The following is a 19,352-nucleotide window of genomic DNA, read 5'->3' as shown; positions in this document are numbered from 1 at the left end:
GCTGGAAAACTTGGATAAAGGACATCAAGGTATAGACCGTACTAAACGCCGTGCGAGATAGACTGTTTATTGGCCAGGAATTGATAAAGATATTGAGGATACTGTTGGCGCATGCTGTAAATGCTGCACACTCCTGCCAAGTCAACAGAATGAACCTTTAATAACGGAGGACATACCTAGTCATGTCTTTGAATCTGTGTCCGCAGATTACTTTCATGTGGCTGGTCGGACATTCTTAGTGTATGTTGATAGACTTTCTGGCTGGCCTTGTGTGTCTTCATGCCCTAGACCAGCTTCTGCAGCTCATCTAGTGACAGCTCTACGTTCAGCGTTTGCAGACACAGGTGTTCCCATGGTCCTCAGGACCGATGGTGGTCCTCAGTTTGCATCCTCCACGGTTCGATGCTTCCTGGCTCGCTGGGGAGTGGAACATCAAGTAACTTCACCATATCACGCCAGGGCAAATGGACACGCAGAAGCTGCTGTGAAGATCGCTAAGAAACTGATCCAAACAACAACTGAAAGAGGGCAGCAGGACACGGACGCGTTTGCACAGGGTCTGTTGGAGCTGCGTAATACTCCTCGTGGTGATAGAAGGTCTCCAGCACAGATTTTGTTTGGACATCCTTTACGATCACTAATACCTGTGCATTATCGTTCTTTTGCAGCGGAGTGGCAACGTGCGGCGGATGTCTGTGATGCCAAAGCCGATCACCTCTGTCAACAGCCTAAGCAGCGACATGATGTTTCAGCTAGACCACTTAAGAAACTACACATTGGTGCTTATGTGGATATGCAGGACCCAGCTACAAAGCGATGGGACCGTATGGGAGTCATTGTTGGTATTGGCTTTCACAGAGACTACCTAGTCAAGCTGGGTAGCGGAAGATTCTTACGTAGGAATCGGAAGTTTTTGGGGCCACATCGTCTTATGTCCCCAGGATTCAGGAAGACCTCAGAGGTCAAGAGCACGATTTCCCATTCCATGGACACAAGTGTTCCTTTGGATACATCTGAACTTCGACGCAGTACACGCCAAAAGAGGCCCCCGCAACGACTTCAAGTGCAGTGGGACTCAAATACTTAAGAAGAGTCAGATGTCAGGGCTCCACCACCTACCCCTGCCATCTTGGGGGGAGGTGTATAGTATTTGTATGATTGTGGTATATGACTGAGGTTTCGAATCGGGTTATAATTGTGCAGTGCTGCCATCTAGCGTGTATGTTTATCCAATAAAGCTTCGAGTAAGTGTGAATGGAAGGAGACGGGAGGTGAATGGGTCTTGACTGTTAAGTTTCCTTTCTTGAGGCATAGTTCATTTGTTATCACTGATGTTAAGGACAGTTCAGTTCCTAAGCCACCTTTGTAATATACGCACCTACCTCAGTATTAAAGAAGAATGTCTCTAGTCGTTGTACCATTACCCAGAGATCTAACAACCTTTAAAAACTTTGGGTGTAAATCTTAAAAGAATGGTTTTTAAGTATTATGTATTGTGAATCTCAGACTTAAAATCATGTGACCGTGAAATCTATTTTGTAATTTCATTTAAAAAAAAATATATACAATGCACTTCAAGTCTGAAAGGACCTGAGTTTGTATAGTGGAAAAAGAAATATATATAACCCTCCAATTTGATAAGTCATCCAAACAGCACATTTCTGTTAATGCATTCTTCATAATGAAGTTGATGATTGTGGCAGACCTGACAGTTTCATAAGCTTATATATATTTTTAATATTTGTTCTGTACCATCACAAAGTAGTGGTGAAGTAAGTACATGATCATGACAGTTGGACAAAAGTTTTGTTACTTTGAAAAATATCAGCATATGGCAACATTTACTCAAGCTGAGCACTGCTAGGCCTTATGCATATGTACAGCCATGAGCTAAATTTTGATGTCATGGTGATGACCAGCTGGGTCTATGATAGGTGTTACATAAATGTTTTGTCATAGCAGTGTGAATTACATGAGATAGTATATCATCATCATCATTATCATCATCCAATCTTACGTTGCCCCATGAGGAGCGTAGAAGCCCGGGGCTAGGCAGTTGGTCCTGACATTTAAGATGAGAGTGACCAGCCTCACTCATCCCTGAGTGGCAATACATGAGCAATAAACCCCAATCACCCCTTGGATATAAACTTTCACCGGTTCAATCCAACTGGAGCACAATAATTACCCACTAAACCACCAGGCGCCAAAATTTGGTTACATGGTTACCACCCAGTGTAGTAAATGGTTTCCTGGTGTACAGGAAACCATTTGGCTTGTCACTTAGTGTAGAGTCACCCACAGGCAGAAGGAAGAGGAAAGAATGAAGGAATTAAAAACAGAAGAGGGAGTGTAAAGTCACCCGTAGGCAAAAGGAAGAGAAAAGAATGAAAGAAAAAAGACAGAAGAAGATGGAAGGAAACAAGGATGGAGGAGCGGACAGGGTAGACACCCAAGAGCAGCACGACACTGAGTGAGTGGATGGTGGGCTCCCCCACAATGCAGAATATTCAGTCATATGTACAGTACCCTGGCGTCCAGTACGCATTTGTCCAGTACTATTCTCGTCCAGTACGGTCAGCCAAAAAATTAAATAATTTATTACTGTAGTATGGATTTGTAGGGCTAGTATGGATCGTCCGCCAAAGTGGGCCAAATTCGAGTTCTGCTCTAGTACTAACGTGCTGCATCCAATACTACTACCTGCGCGCGCACGGGAAGATGGCCAACACCGAGGAACGTTTCCCTAGTACTGCCGCGCCAGTCCAGTATGCCTTCCTTGTGTCTCGTGACGTGTGCCAGCCTATCTATCTATCTATTGCCAGATGCCTCAGTCCGGTTTGGGGTGGCCATAAACAAATCGCTTCCACGTCACCCTGTCCCCCGCCATTTTACTGCCCTGCTCCTGACTCACACCCCCCTCTCTCATACTGTATACTGTACCTCTCCACCCCATCCCTCCATCTCATCCTCGGCCTCCCCCTCCCTCTTCCCCCCTCCACTCACTCAAATTGCAGTATTGCACTTCCCCCTGATGATGAAGACGACGATGTGTCAGTGTGTGACAATGAGGGATTTATGAGGGAGATTGAGTCAGAGAGGCCTCCTCAGGATCCTGAAGACCCTCCTCCGGGGGGTCAGTAGGACTTCCTACAGCCTCAGAAACCCCTCCCCCATCCCTCCCAGGCCCATCACCACTCACCTTAAAGGTTGGTATAATCATAGTTGTGTCAAAATGTCGTTAAGTTGAATTTTGTGGGGGACTTTTTCAAGGCTCGTCTGACATTATTCATTTCTCCCATAAGGTCTGTTGTTTGTCCAGTACGGATTTAGTCCAGTATAGTAGTACTGTCTGACAAAAATACCGTACTGGACATGAGGGTACTGTAATATAATAATTCAGAATATCCAGTTGTATGGGAAGGAATAAGGGATATGGAAGACAGTACTCAGTACTGGTAGAAAATTTTCAGTTAACTTCTGCCTGTGGCTGTAAATAAGCATTGCCAGGCTGGTGCTTCTCACATCTTCACGTGTACGCAGCCACCCAGTGCACTGCTCCATTAACCTCTGAATACATATCTGTGTAACACCATCTCTTATGCACATATCATGATGCAATTAGCACCGCTGCTTGGTGCATTGAAAAAAATATTTTCGGTATTTATAAATTTGGACACCTGAGACTTCCTCATGGATAGATGAACTTGTTGATGTTATGGTGCTGACGTACAGAACAATGACATATTATCATGCTTATTACAGTATTTAAGGGTATTTCTTTATGTTTGAACAGTTATGCAGTATAGGGAGAAGACTGTAGCGCCAATTGAACAGGGCAGTACTTACAAGGTGAATGACAAGTTGGTGACAGGGAGACCTGGAGTTCCTGTTTCATCAGCCCTGGGGACTAACTTCTGACCATCCCTCTTTGCTGAACTTCTTAAATGTTTCAGTAACATAGACAGTAGGCTAGCATGCTCAGCAATACAAGTTCCTCTAACTGTGAGCACCAGGCTACATGCACATTACACACTACAGTCCTTATTCAAAGTTTTGTTTAAAATGGCTTTGCAACACCAAGCCTTGGAGTCCCTGGGGTGTGTGAAAAAAAAAAAAAAAAAATTGATTTTACGCCAGGTATCCCCGAAGGGCTAAGGCGTTGCCCCTGCATAGAGGACTTTTGGACTGGAGCGTGTAGCATTTTGTGACCGGATGCCCTTCTTGATGTCTACCAATGACCCTTGGGTGGATTCGATCCTCCGACCCTTCGGTCAGAGCGATGCGCTCTAACCCACTGAGCTACGGCTGCTACATGTGGTACCATATAATCCCCCACCATTCACCCCTCTCCCAATGATGGCCAAGACATACTTCTCCATTTCTGCAACATTCACGGCCTTTCCTCTAACTTTATGTTGAACACCACCTCTCCTCCACTAAATCTCACCTTCTCTTCCTTACAGAGACTCAGCTGTCTGTGATGACTGATAGCAGACCCTACTCTGTATCCTCCTCCTTTATACTCATTTCAAAGCCATAGATGGCTGTTGTGTACACTCAACCCCCTGCTATCGCGCGTTCAGCTATCACATTTATCTGCTATCACGCACACATCAAATGCGCAACCATACATGCTATCACGCACCCCAAGACCGCTATCACGCGTCGAGTTTGAAGACAGGCTAAGTGAAACTTATTCACACGGCACTTCATACGAGGTTTGCCGAGGATACGATGGTTAATCAGAACAGTAACGTGGTAAAATTGCCGATGATACCACGGGCATTCGGAATGCATCTGAACGGATTCCTGCCGAGGATACTACGGGCAAAACAGTGTGAACAAAACCCATTCAACTTGAAAGAATATATTGTACTACAGCATTGAAATTTAGCTTAACACTGAATATTTATTAATACTGTATTTTAGAATAAATATCAATCGTTTTGAAACCCTTATAAAAAGTTAATATTTCCTATGCCGAGAAAACTGTGATGTCGATAAAGTAATTGTGTGTTTACAACTGAGACAGAGCTCTGGCAACAGTATGAGGAATGTGTGTGATAGCGTTCAAGTTTTGTTCCGCTTAAATCTTCCTCGGCCATTCCTGATACGATGTACCGTGTGATACCCCCTTTAGCTGTGGACACTAAGAAAATCATGGAGACAGCTAAAGAGATCTGGCGGCAATTAAGCCACTCCCATGCTGGAGGTGGGGCTGGAGGCGGAGCTAGCTCTTTGGTTTGGGTAAGGAGTGGGTGGAAGAAGTTCAGGGAGCAGTTACCTCTCCCTACACTGGGAGGGCTCTCCTTCCAAGCTAAGGCATATTTGTATGTGGCATGTGTTAGAAGTGTAATGCTGCATGGTAGTGAGACCCGAACAGTAAAAGGAGATGACATTCGTATGTTCAAACATACAGAAATGACAATGATTAGATGGATGTGCAGTGCAACCTTGAATGAACTGCCTGGGGAAACTAGGTTTATGGTTCAAGAGCTGAGAAGGGGGATGGGACTGGAATGTATTGATACTGTGATGAGGAGGGGTAGATCGAGAGGGTCTGGGCATGCTGAGAGGATGGACGATGACAACTGAGTGCGGCAGGTGAGAAGTTTGAACATCAGGGGTACAGTGGTGAAAGGCAGATTGAAAAAGACCCATGATGAGGTCATAGAGTGTGACCTCAGAAATAAGGGATCAAATAAGGAGGCTGCCGGAGATCAAGCAGCCTGGAGAGCTGCCATTAGGTGACCAAGGTCAACAAACGCATGCATGTTGATGATTTTATAAATGATATGAAGTATACAATAGCATTTGACCATGAGTGAGTGCAATAATACTGAACATCAGCACACTGTTTATCAATTCAAAAATATAAGGTATTATGACAAGAGACTTGCTGATCTTACTTGGCTTCGGTTTGCCGAAAATCTCCTCATCACAGTATCAGTACATTCCAGTCCCATCCCCCTTCTCAGCTCTTGAACCATAAACCTAGTTTCCCCAGGCAGTTCATTCAAGGATGCACTGCACATCCATCTAATCATTGTAATTTCTGTATGTTTGAACATACGAATGTCATCTCCTTTTACTGTTCAGGTCTCACTACCATGCAGCATTACACTTCTAACACATGCCACATACAAATATGCCTTAGCTTGGAAGGAGAGCCCTCCCAGTGTAGGGAGAGGTAACTGCTCCCTGAACTTCCTCCACCCACTCCTTACCCAAACCAAAGAGCTAGCTCCGCCTCCAGCCCCACCTCCAGCATATAATATGTCCCTCAAGTAACCAAACTCCTCCATACTCTCAGAGCAGCAAGGTCAACCCTTTCCCACCTCTCTTGTCTCTCAGTGCTCTCCCCTACACATCACACACACAAAGTCATCGTTGTTTCACAGTCTACCTCTAATACGATAACATACTGTAAATCTCTCATGCGCCCACTTACCTCAAACACTGCACAAGCTGAAGTTACTTCCCACATCATGTGGCAGACTCCACATGGTCACACTACCCCTGCTTTGACAGTACTGCCATCAGCCATAGATATCAACACTTTTACTATATCTGCATTTCCCCAAACCATTGTATCCCTTTCTATCTCTCTGTTACCTTAATCTTTCCTTTGCCTCCCTCTCATTCTCTGCAGTCAACACCAAGTCATTAGTATACAATGCCTCCCATGGGAATCCAGTTGTGAAATCATGTAAGAGAGCTTCAAGCACCATGTAAACAATAAGGGTCTTAAAACTGGCCCCAGATGCTTGCTAACATTAACCCATTAGCGCCCAGTGTCCTCAGTATAGGACGGAACTGGGCATATTCAAGCTCCATTAAAGAAGGAAACCCCGGGGAAGGGACCTATGAGCTTCGTGACTATGAGCTGACAGGCGGAGGGCGGTACACCTAGCACCCTTCCAGCAAAATCTCTAGCACAGGAACTCTGGTAGCCAATGGGTTAACAGAAAAACACCATTCATTCTCCCCTGGGTGCGAGCACCCTCTTCCATTGCCATAACCACCTTAACCAGCCACTCCTCTATCCCCAGCTCCTATTGCTTACTTCATCATCTCCCTAGGAACTGTCAAAGGCCTTCTCCAAATCAACAAAAATGAAGTACAGTACAGCGCATGCTTTCTTCCTATATATTTTTTCAGAAGCTGTCAAACACTAAGTGTTTCATTGATGGTCCCTTTGCCTGGCATAAGCCGAAACTACATCACGTCAGTATTCACTCTTTAACTTATCATACTTTGCAGGGCTCCTTCAATTACTGTCATTATCTGGTGCACCTGAATCCATGGATAATGATTGCTTGCATGGGGAGAGTGATTTTTAACATGCAAAAGATAGTAAATGCAGGGTGAAATCATCAGCTTGTTAATATTTAAGTATTTATGTAAATTTTATTTGCCTTTTTAGTACTATTTTCTTAAAATTTGGCTGGATAAATAACTCTGGCGTGATAATCAAAGATGGCGAATAAAACCCATACTTGTAGATGGAAAATATATTTGCCAGACAGTTTCAATGGACACTGCCACCATCTTCAGTGGTCAAGATAGGAAGAAGGAATGACATGCTGACAATACAAGGGCTCCTTTTAATGGGTGTGTGTGTGGGAGGGTAGGGGTTAGAGGTGGGGTGAGGTAGGTTGTAAGCAGGCAATTCCCCAAGGGGGGAAAGGAGATACCACGAGACAGGTCAGGTCATTTTCCCATCTGACCTCACCTGTGTAGTTGCAGGAAGAGACTTTTTCACCATGGACTTCATAATAAGGTCCATCGTGGATATGTCCCTTCCTGCATCTACACAGGTCAGGTCAGATAGGAATCTGACCTGACCTGACCTGTCTGATGATATCCCCTTTCGACCTAGGGAATTCCTTGGTTACAACCCACCCCACCCCACCTCAACCCCCCACCCTCCCACATACACACCCATAAAAAGAAGCCCTTGTATTGTCAGCATGTCATCCCTTCTCCTTGTCTTGACCACTGAAGATAGTGTCCACTGAAACTGTTTGGCAAATAAATTCTCCGTCTTCAAGTGTGGGTTTTATTCACCGTTCTTAATTTATATTATCGTATATGATTATTTGGTGTCAGTGACCATTCTTGTTACTGTAACTCATGATTTAGGGTTCCCAACTTGGGTTTCAGTGCCCTATGGGGGGGCCATAGCATGTTTCTTGGAGAGTCATGGGTAATCTTGAGTATCTGGAGTCAGAATTTCCAAATAATTTTCCAGAGGCAGAATTTTCCAAGAAATTCGTTTCCATCAGCTTCTCATGGAGTATATACCTGGAGGCATGCAAGGTCACTTCTGGAATTAAGAGTCTGTACATTTGCTAAAGACATATTTATTGAGGATTTTGGTGGGGTCTTTGTTGAGATTTGGTTGTTACTTTATCAGCCAGTTGGCTATCCAGGTGCTTTTCAAATTCTTGTGTACCAGTCTCTTGGAAGCAATATTGTCTAAGGTATTGAGCATCAAGTTGAAGCCGCATAAATGGTTTCATAATCAGGATGACTGCTGCCGTGCCATAACTGTGACACTTGAATCACTGATAGCCCAACTTTTAGCAAGAATATATTTTAACTTTATCGTGCTCATAAGTTAACACCTTTTGAGTGTTAATTGATTTGCATGCACTGCATCATTAGTTCTGATTACCCAAATTAAAATATCATATCCCCAACATGCTTAACTTAGTGATAATTTGTTGTTTACTTCTTCAGGAAAAGATGATTTAGGTTAGATGGGAGCCACAGAAGTTATTTAAGTTAGTCTTGTTAACCACAGAGCAGAAAAGGTTATGAACCACTGCTGTAGATGTTTGCTTTTTTAACTTATAAGTACACTACTGTAATCACAGAAAAAAGACTTAATTAAGCTCCTCTGCTACCTCATGAGGTGATTATTGTTCATTTTTTCCACTATACAGTACAGTAAGTCTTTGTTGTATATCATTGATAGCTCAATATTTTTCAGGTACAGTAAGTCTATGTTGTATATCAGTGATAGCTCAATATTTTTAATGCAAGCATTACTGGACATAATGGGAAATTGTTAAAGGAGGTTGACTGGCTGCATTTGAACTGTGATAGGCAGTTAATTTGTAATTTACTATGGAATGAATAGCAAGGAAAAAAAAACAGCAACATAAAATGTGGCCTGACTGTAATTTACTGTGAAATCATAACAAAAAGTAAAAAGATAAGACATATGAGAAGGACTTTCTGTACTGATTATATGAAAAAACTGTGCTATTTTGGACCATATTCCTGACATACAGGAAAATATTACTGTATAATGTTCATACCACCACTTGTGGCAGGTAAAGTGGATCAACCCTGAGATCTATGATGATGTAATAGCTGAGCGCGCCATCTCAGACCTGTGTGGGTACCCACTGTGCCCCAGTACCTTTACGGACACATTTGGTCCCCGCACCTACATCATCCGCTCCAACAATGTCTACAACATCACAGAACGCAGGGTAAGAAGAGTAAAGATAAACTGAAAATAGATACAGTAAAGGTATCGTTAACTCAGCCTTCCGCACTTCTTGTGATAAATGTTTCCTCTGTTATGTTTCTTGCCATACAATAAACTCTCGGTTATCCAGCATAATTCTGCCATCCTCCATGCCGGGTATTGCAGAACGCTGGATGTTGCATTGGTACCCCCAATTGGCTGTACTACAATGTTACCTGTGAGTAAAAGATTAAAATGAAGCATAAAATTCAATACTGTATTAATACAGTACACTCATGAGCAAAAGTTTCTGCTCGGTTGCCCGCTTCTTACCCCTATATACCCAGGGAAGAGGGAAGAGGGGGACAAAATGAGCTCCACCTGCCTCTACTGCAGCACCTAACCCTCCCCCATACCCCTACCCAAATCACCCCCACCCATCATTCTTAACTAGCAGTTACATCTCAAGCTGACCTCATACTCAACTCTCTTGGTCACACTAATATTGCACAAACATAAACAACTAGGTTATTTAAAAGTATATTGTATAACTATCCACACACTGCAGCAAGAAATTAATGTATTATAATGTAAATGAAAACATTAACAATGGCCATTCCAGGCCTCATACATTGGGTGCATTGCTTTAAACACACACACACACACACACACACACACAAAAGTGATCATGTGGTCATTGAGTTCCAGATGTTAATAGGAAACGTCGAGCCAAGAGACGAGCTTCATAGACAGGGAAGATACAACTTTGGCAAAGCGAATTTTACAGGATTGAGAAACTTTTTGGAAAATGCGGATTGGAGAAAATTCAGAGAAACAAGAGAGATACAGAGGAAGTGGGATATCTTTCTAGACCTCTATAATTTAGGAGTGGAAAAATTTGTACCAAGAGTAAGAGGGAAAGAAAACAGGAAAAAGGAGTGGTTTAATAGAAGGTGTATGATAGCCAAAAAAGAGAGAGATAAGGCGTGGAACAATTGGAGAAAGAGAGGTAACGACAGAACAAAGGAAGAATATAAAAGAACAAGAAACGAATACACAAGAATACGTAGGGAAGAAGAAAGGAATTTTGAAAAAGGTATAATTGACAAATGCAAGGATGAACCCAAACTGTTTTATAGATTTGTTAATGGCAAACTGAAACAAAAGGAAGGAATCACCAAGCTGAAAGTAGATGGAGAGGTCCTTAATGATGCGGCAATGCAAGCAGAAATAATGAACAAACGTTTCCAGTCAGTTTTCACTAAAGAAAAGGAGCTTGTGGAAGGGGAGGGAGTGATTAGAAATGTTCCGGTGATGAAAGATATAAAAGTGGAGGTGCAGGAAGTGTATAAATTACTGGAAACTCAAGATGTAAGGAAAGCCCCAGGACCTGATGGAATTTCTAATTGGGTACTGAAGGAATGCAGAGAACAACTGGCGGATAAAATTCACAGCTTAATTGTATGCTCACTGGAAGAGGGGAAAGTGCCAAAAGAATGGAAGAGGGCAAATGTGGTACCAATTTACAAGGGAGGAAACAGGGAAGAACCCCTGAATTATAGACCAGTGTCTCTAACCAGCATGGTCGCAAAATTGTGTGAGAGAATCCTGAAAGACAGATGGATAAAATATCTGGAAGAGATGAATATTTTGGCTGAATGTCAGTTTGGATTCAGAAGTGGAAGGTCATGTGTTTCAAACTTGTTGAGCTTTTACTCAAGAGCGATTGATGTGGTACAGGAGAGAGATGGTTGGGTGGATTGTGTGTACTTAGACTTAGAGAAGGCCTTTGACAAGGTACCTCATAAGAGACTAATGTGGAAACTAGAATATATAGGAGGACTAAAGGGGAAACTTCTGGAATGGATGAGAGACTTTTTGAGAGACAGACAAATGAGGACAGTAATAAAGGAAAAGATGTCTGGATGGAGGGAAGTAACAAGTGGAGTCCCTCAAGGCTCAGTGTTGGCGCCAGTAATGTTCCTGATTTATGTAAATGATATGGTAGATGGAGTGAACAGTTATGCGAGTCTGTTTGCTGATGATGTAAAGATCTTGAGGAAGATAGAGGTTGAGGGAGGATTGTAAAATACTGCAGGAGGATTTGGATAGGTTACACAATTGGAGCCGGACGTGGGAAATGAAATTTAATGTAAAGAAATGTAAAATATTGGAAATGGGTAAAAGTACCAGGAGACCATCACTGAATTATTTTTTGGGTAATGAATTAATCACAAAGGAGAGAAGAGAAAGATTTGGGAGTGCTGGTCCAAGATAGTTTGTCACCAGAAAAGCACATTAACAAGATAGTTGAGAGACTTATAAGCTCTTGACTAACATAAGAGTAGCATTTCATTATATGGATGAGGAAATGATGAAAAAATTGATAGTGGCCATGATCCGCCCCAGGTTAGAATATGCAGCGGTAGTGTGGTCCCCACACAAAAAGAAAGATATAAACAAGATTGAGAGAATACAAAGAACAGCAACCAAGATGGTCCCCAGTCTGACAGACCTGTCATACAGAGAGAGGCTGGAAAAACTGGATTTGCCTTCGTTAGAGGAAAGGAGAAAGAGGGGAGACATGATTGCGGTGTTCAGGACCATGGTGGGAGTAGATAAAATTGACAAAGAAGATCTGTTTGTATGGGATAAGAGAGCAACAAGAGGACATGGAATGAAATTGAAAAAGTCAAGCTGCTTGAAGGATATCAAGAAATATAGCTTTCCTTACAGAAGTATAGACTTATGGAATAGCCTGGACAAAGAGATCGTCCAGTCTAAAAACATAAACGAGTTTAAAGTTAAATTCGACTTATTGAGAAACAGCGACGGAAACCCACGAGCATAGTACATTCCGTGTATATCACAATTAGGTATATTCTTAAATATTTGGAACGACTTAGACAAAGAGGTGGTGCATGAGAAAAACATTCATGTGTGTAAAGGTAGACTTGATAAATGTGGATATGGAGACAGGACAACACGAGCATTGCTCAATTCCTGTATACTACAAATAGGTAAATACAAATAGGTAAATACACACACACACACACACACACAGTATCTATTTAGTATCTAGATTTCAAGAAAGCATTTGACACAGTACCACACCAAAGACTTTTATGGAAACTGTACCATCAAGGAGGAATTCGAGGCAAACTGTTTTGTTCGATGCAAGATTTTCTCATAAAAAGAGAAATGAGAACAGTACTAAAGGGAAATTACTCATCATGGAAAGAAGTGACTAGTGGAGTACCACAGGGCTCAGTGCTGGCACCAATCATGTTTTTAGTGTACCGGGTATATAAATGATATAGACAGTAACACTGGAAATGAAAGCTATCTAAATATGTTTGCAGATGATGCAAAAAATACAAATGAGAATTACTAACACAGACTCTTGTAAAGAGCTACAAGAAGAATTAAATAAACTTCATGAATGGAGTAATACATGGCAAATGGAATTCAGTGTGGACAAGTGTCATATAATCAAGTTTGGTAAAAGTGGAAAAAGACCTGACTGGGATTATATGTTAGGAAGTAAAACCCTACACATATCAGAAAGAGAGAGTGTTGTGATTATCAGTAACAGACTGTCTCCGGCTGACCACATCAGTGAGAAGGTACGGGACATGTATACACTGCTTGCAAATATGAGAATAACATTCACATACATAAATCAAGACATGCTAAGAAAGATAATAACGTCATTCATCAGACCAACCCTGGAGTATGCATCTGTGGTCTGGAGTCCTCATCTCAAAAAACACATAGACGAGATTGAAAAAGTTCAAAGAGCCGTTACAAGATGGATACCAAGCTTAAAGGATCTAAGCTACGAAGAAAGACTAAATAAATTGAATCTACCAACACTACAGGAGAGAAGCAAAAGAGGTGACATGATTATGCTATATAAATGCATATCAGGGAAGGAGAAAATAGACATAAATGATTACCTAGTGTATGGGGAAGCATCAGCAAGAGGACACTGCAAAAAACTGCATAAGAAGAGAGGTGATAAAGACGGAAGGAAATTTAGTTTTCCAAATAGAGCAATTGATCAGTGGAATGCACAACCAAATGTAACAGTGTGTGCCAAAACAATTCACAAATTCAAGGATATGTATGATAAATATGGTTTAAGACACGGGACAGTACAAGCTTAACTCATTCCTGTAAAGATATAATTAGGTAAGAACAATTAGGTAAGAGGTAAGAACACACACACACACACACACACACACACACACACACACACACACACACACACACACACACACACACACACACACACACACACACACACACACACACACACAGAAGTAGAGAATCTTTAGCCAGGGATGCAGCAGATAAGAAAAAATGTAATAATTTCAGGAGTTAAAGAAAAATATATGCCAATAAGATCAGAAAGAGAAAGAGAAGAACTGAATAAGGTAAAAGAAATAATATTATTAGTCATGGAGGAAAACAACAAAGCTCAAGAAGAGATTGAAGAGGTGTTTAGGTTAAGAAAGTATGAGGAAGGAGGGGCAAGGCCATTGAAGGTAAGGTTTAAGTCCCAGGCAAAATTAAACGAAATTATCAGTAGAACATGGAAATTATCAGACAAGGAAGAGTTAAAAAATGTTTGGATAAGGAGAGATGCAAATGAAGAAGAAAGAGCTAATATTAAGGAGTTAGTAAATGAAGAAGAAAGAGCTAATAATAAGGAGTTAGTAAATGAAGAAGAAAGAGCTAATATTAAGGAGTTAGTAAATGAAGCAATGGTAAAAAATGAACAGACAACGGAGGAAGAGAAGACAGTGTTTTATTGGAGAGTTATGGATCAGAAATTAAGAAAGTGGTACTGATGGAGAGAAGGAGAAAAGAAGGTATAAAAAACATCAAAAATAATGTGAAGGTGGCATATACTAATGTTGATGGTTTAATATCGGCAAGACTAGAAATCAATGATTTTTTGAGGATACATGAACCTGGTGTTATGTGCTTTGTAGAGACCAAATTAAGAGAAGATATTGATGTTCATATGGGAGATGGTAAATACAAACTGTGGAGAAGAGACAGAAAAGACAAGACGGGAGGAGGAGTGATGGTAGCAGTGAAGAACAACATAAATATAGATACCATGGAAATGGGAGAAGGCGGGGTCGAAGTGGTAAAAATGAAATTAGAAACTGGAGAGAATAGCAAGAGAGATATGGCGGTAGTGTATGTTCCCCCAAAGACAAGAGCATAGAGTGATGATGAATACCAGGAAATGTTGTCAGATGTTGTTAGTTATTTACAGAAAAATATTGAGAAAAGCAACAATATTATCTAAATGGGTGACTTCATTTGTAACAAGATGAACTGGGAGGAATGGGACTCAGGAGGCAGCGAAGATTCGTGGGGTACTATATTATTAAATATAACAGTGAACAATGTGATGACGCAATGGGTTAAAGAAGAGACATGGTTCCGAGGTGAGGAGACACCAACAAGACTAGATTTACTGTTTACCAAAGAACCCAGTGTAATAGAATCTTTGAAATATCTGTGTCATATTGGAAAAGGTGTTCATGTGGTCATTGAGTTCCAGGTGATAACAGGGAACGTGGAGCCAAGAGATGAGCTTAATAGGCAGAGAAGACACAACTTTGGGAAAGCAAACTTTACAGGATTGAGAAAAATTTTTGAAAATGCAGATTGGAGAAAATTAAGAGAAACAAGAGAGATACAGAGGAAGTGGGATATTTTTCTAGGCCTCTATAATTCGGGAGTGGAAAAATTTGTGCCAAGAGTAAAGGGGAAAGAAAACAGGAGAAAGGAGTGGCTTAATAGAAGGTGTATGATAGCAAAAAAAGAGAGACACACTGCATTGAACAGTTGGAGAAAGAGAGGTAACAACAAAACGAAGGAAGAATATAAAAGAACTAGAAATGCATACACAAGAATACGTAGAGAGGAAGAAAGGAATTTTGAAAAAGGTATAATAGACAAATGTAAGCATGAACCCAAACTGTTTTATAGATTTGTCAATGGCAAATTGAAACTAAAGGAAGGAATCACCAAACTGAAAGTAGAAGGAGAGGTCAATAAAGATGTGGCAATGCAAGCAGAAATAAGGAACAAATGTTTCCAATCAGTTTTCACTAATGACAAGGAGGTTGTGGAAGGGGAGGGAGTGACTAGAAATGTAGTGATAAAAAATATAAAAGTGGAAGTACATGAAGTATATAAATTACTGGAAACTCAAGATGTAAGGAAAGCCCCAGGACCAGATGGAGTCTCTAATTGGGTACTGAAGGAATGCAGAGAACAACTGGCGGATAGGATTCACAGTTTAATTGTGTGTTCTTTGGAAGAGGGGAAAGTGCCTCAAGAATGGAAGAGGGCAAATGTGGTACCAATTTATAAGGGAGGAAACAGGGAAGAACCCCTGAATTATAGACCAGTGTCTCTAACCAGCATGGTCACAAAATTGTGTGATAGAATTCTGAAAGATAGATGGGTAATGTATATGGAAGAGATGAATATTTTGGCTGATAGTTTCGATTCAGAAGTGGAAGGTCATGTGTTTCCAACTTATCGAGTTTTTACTCAAGAGCGATTGACGTGCTTCAGGAGAGATGGGTGGATTGTGCGTACTTAGATCTGGAGAAGGCCTTCGACAAGGTACCCCATAAAAGACTAATGTGGAAACTAGAGCATATAGGAGGACTGAAGGGGAACTTCCTGGAATGGATGAGAGACTTTTTGAGAGACAGACAAATGAGGACAGTAATAAAGGATAGGATGTCTGGATGGAGGGAAGTAAGAAGTGGAGTCCCACAGGGCTCGGTGTTGGTGCCAGTAATGTTCCTGATTTACATAAATGATATGGTAGATGGAGTGAACAGTTATGCAAGTCTGTTTGCTGATGATGCAAAGATCTTGAGGAAGGTAAAGGTTGAGGAGGATTGTAAAATGCTGCAGGAGGATCTGGATAGGATACACGAATGGAGCCAGATGTGGGAAATGAAATTCAATGCAAAGAAATGTAATATTTTGGATATGGGAAAAAGTACCAAGAGGCCATCACTGAATTATTTGATGGGTAATGAACCAATCACAAAAGCAAGAGAAGAGATAGATTTGGGAATGGTGGTCCAGGATAGTTTGTCACCTGAAAAACACATTAACTAGACAGAGAGACATATAAACTCCTGACTAATATAAGAGTAGCTTTTCATTATATAGATGAGATGATGAAGAAATTGATAGTGGCCATGATTCACCCCAGGTTAGAGTATGCAGCAGTAGTGTGGTCCCCACACAAAAAGAAAGATATAAACAAGATTGAGAGAATACAAAGAACAGCAACCAAAATGGTCCCCAGTCTGGCAGATCTGATGTAGAGAGAGAGGCTGGAAAAGCTGGATTTGCCTTCCTTAGAAGAAAGGAGAAAGAGAGGCAACGTGATTGCAGTGTTCAGGACCATGATGGGAGTAGATTAAAATGACAAAGAAGATCTGTTTGTATGGGATAAGAGAGTAACAAGAGGACACTGAATGAAATTGAAGAAGCCAAGCTGCTTGAAAGATATCAAGAAATATAGTTTTCCTTATAGATGTACAGACCTGTGGAATAGCCTGGACAAAGATATCGTCTAGTCTAAAAACTTAAACGAGTTCAAAGCTAAATTTGACTTATTGAGAAACAGAAACGGGACCCCACAAGTGTAGCTCATTTCGTGTATATCTCAATTAGGTTAATACAATTAGGTAAGTACAGGCAGCGTCAGAGTCAACACGTCTGTCTCCTTGCTTTGCACTGGCCACCCCTGGCCACAACTGGGCACATCTAAATACAGTAGTATCTTTGTGTGGTGTTCTGATATAGTAGAGCAATTGAGACAGGCATGTTCAGAGGGAACTGCAACTTATACAGGAAAAGCAATACCAGTGTTGCAACGAACAGCATTTTTATTATGTCTAGACGTTTCGACATATTCATTTATGCCATCTTCAGTGGATCTAAAAAAGACAAAAAACGACCTGTAAAGTATTTAAAATCCTAAAAGAACTATTTGAGCATGAGCTCATCGACTTAAATAAAAGAGAGATCATAGTGTTAAATTAAAGGGGTGGTATGCAGGATGGTGAGATAGTGATTTTGGGAGGGGACTTAAATGGTCATGTAGGTGAAGCAGCACAAGGTTATGAAGGAGTGCATGGGGGATGTGCGTATGGTCTAAGGAATGCAGAATGGGAAAGGATACTCGAGTTTGGGGAGGCAACGGACATGATTGTGTGCAACACATATTTTAGGAAAAGAGACAGTAGGTTAATTATGTATGAGTCTGGGGGAAATAGCAGTCAGATAGATTATTTTCTGGTTAGGAGGGCCAATACGAGGTTAGTGAGGGATGTTAAAGTTATAGAATTGAGGAGTGTGTGCAGCAGCACAAACTATTGATTTGTGATAAGGTGCTTAAAGAACAAGTGATGAAAAAGAGGACTTATGTACCTAGAAGGAAAATATGGAAGCTGAAAAACCAAGTACTAAGGGATGCCTTCTATAGTGAGTTGAGGAGAGTGGTGGCTGAACAGGGAGCTGTAGACAGAGGCATTAATGAACAGTACAGAGCCCTCAAGAACAATTTCTTGAGAGTTACTGATGTAACATGCAACTGGACAAGAGGACCACCAAGACATAAAGTAACATGGTGGTGGGATGAGGGTGTAGAAGCTGCAGTCAAGGAGAAAAGAAGGCTGTTCTGGGAATGGAAGAAGGGTGGTAGCAAAGAGGAATATTTGGCTGCCAAGCGTAGGGCTAGAAGAGAAGTATACAGGGCAAAGTCTGAGTCACAGAGACTATTACTTGATAACCTAAATCATGGGGAAAGGAAAAATATGATATTTAGGGTGGCAGGTCAAGTGAAGAGGGATAATAGGGATATTATAGGTGAGCAGTGTGTGAAGAATGATGAAGGAAGGGTAGTGGTGAACAGTGAGGATATTAAAGATGCATGGAGAGAGCATTATAACCGGTTGGTGAATGAGGAGTTTGACTGGGACAGGGAAGGTTTAGAGCCAGCAGATCCAGTGTCTGGCCCTTGGCCTTTGATTGATACTGCTACTGTGAGTGAGGCAATAGGCAGGATGAGGGTGGGGAAGGCAGCAGGTGTGTCTGGGTTGACTGCCGAAATGTTGAAGGCATCAGGCAATATAGGGGTGAGTTTAGTCACTGACCTGATAAATAGGATTATTTATGAGTGTTTTGTCCCAGATGATTGGCTGAAGAGTGTAATTGTAAATGTGTATAAAGGGAAGGGTGTTGCCCTGGAAAGAGGAAATTATAGAGGTATAAAGCTTTTAGATCAGATAATGAAGGTAATGGAGAGAGTTTTAGAAGGTATGATTAGAGAAGGAGTGAATATTGATGAGATGCAGTTTGGGTTTATGCCAGGTAGGGGGACCACTGATGCTATATTCATTGTTCGACAGCTTCAGGAAAAATATATTGGTAGGAGAAGGGATCTTTACTTTGTTTTTGTTGATTTGGAAAAGGCCTTTGACAGAGTCCCTAGAGAGGTGGTGAAGTGGGCAATGAGAAAGCTTGGCTTGGAGGAGTGGCTGGTTAGGGTGGTTATGGCTATGTATGTGGGTGCTCACACCCAGGTGAGAGTGAATGGAGATTTGAGTGATGAGTTTTCCATGAATGTTGGTGTGCATCAGGGGTCAGTCTTGAGTCCCATGTTGTTTATCATGGTACTTGAAGCCCTTTCACGTGACTTTAGAAATGGACTCCTGTGGGAGTTGTTGTATGCTGATGATTTGGTGTTGATTGCAGAGAACGAAAGGGAGGCAGAGGAAAGGTTTAGGAAGTGAAAAGATGG

The 19,352-nt window shown here is 41.4% G+C and overlaps 1 protein-coding gene across 1 annotated transcript in view; it reads left to right on the top strand.

Moving 5' to 3' along the window:
- The window catches only part of LOC145390675 (putative RNA polymerase II subunit B1 CTD phosphatase rpap2), a 206,318-nt gene that overhangs the window by 35,825 nt on the left and 151,141 nt on the right, over window positions 1-19,352 (top strand). Inside the window, exon 3 of the mRNA XM_080265468.1 lies at window positions 9,348-9,509. Within this exon, the coding sequence (XP_080121594.1) occupies window positions 9,348-9,509 (162 nt within the window). The remainder of the gene's footprint in view (window positions 1-9,347; window positions 9,510-19,352) is intronic.

The sequence above is a fragment of the Coenobita brevimanus genome, chromosome 15 (assembly GCF_032717465.1).
Source record: "Coenobita brevimanus isolate Jiangsu-jjx chromosome 15, ASM3271746v2, whole genome shotgun sequence".
Lineage (NCBI taxonomy): Eukaryota > Metazoa > Arthropoda > Malacostraca > Decapoda > Coenobitidae > Coenobita > Coenobita brevimanus.
Note: the sequence above shows the minus strand (reverse complement) of the source record. Positions and strands in the feature narration are given on the sequence as shown.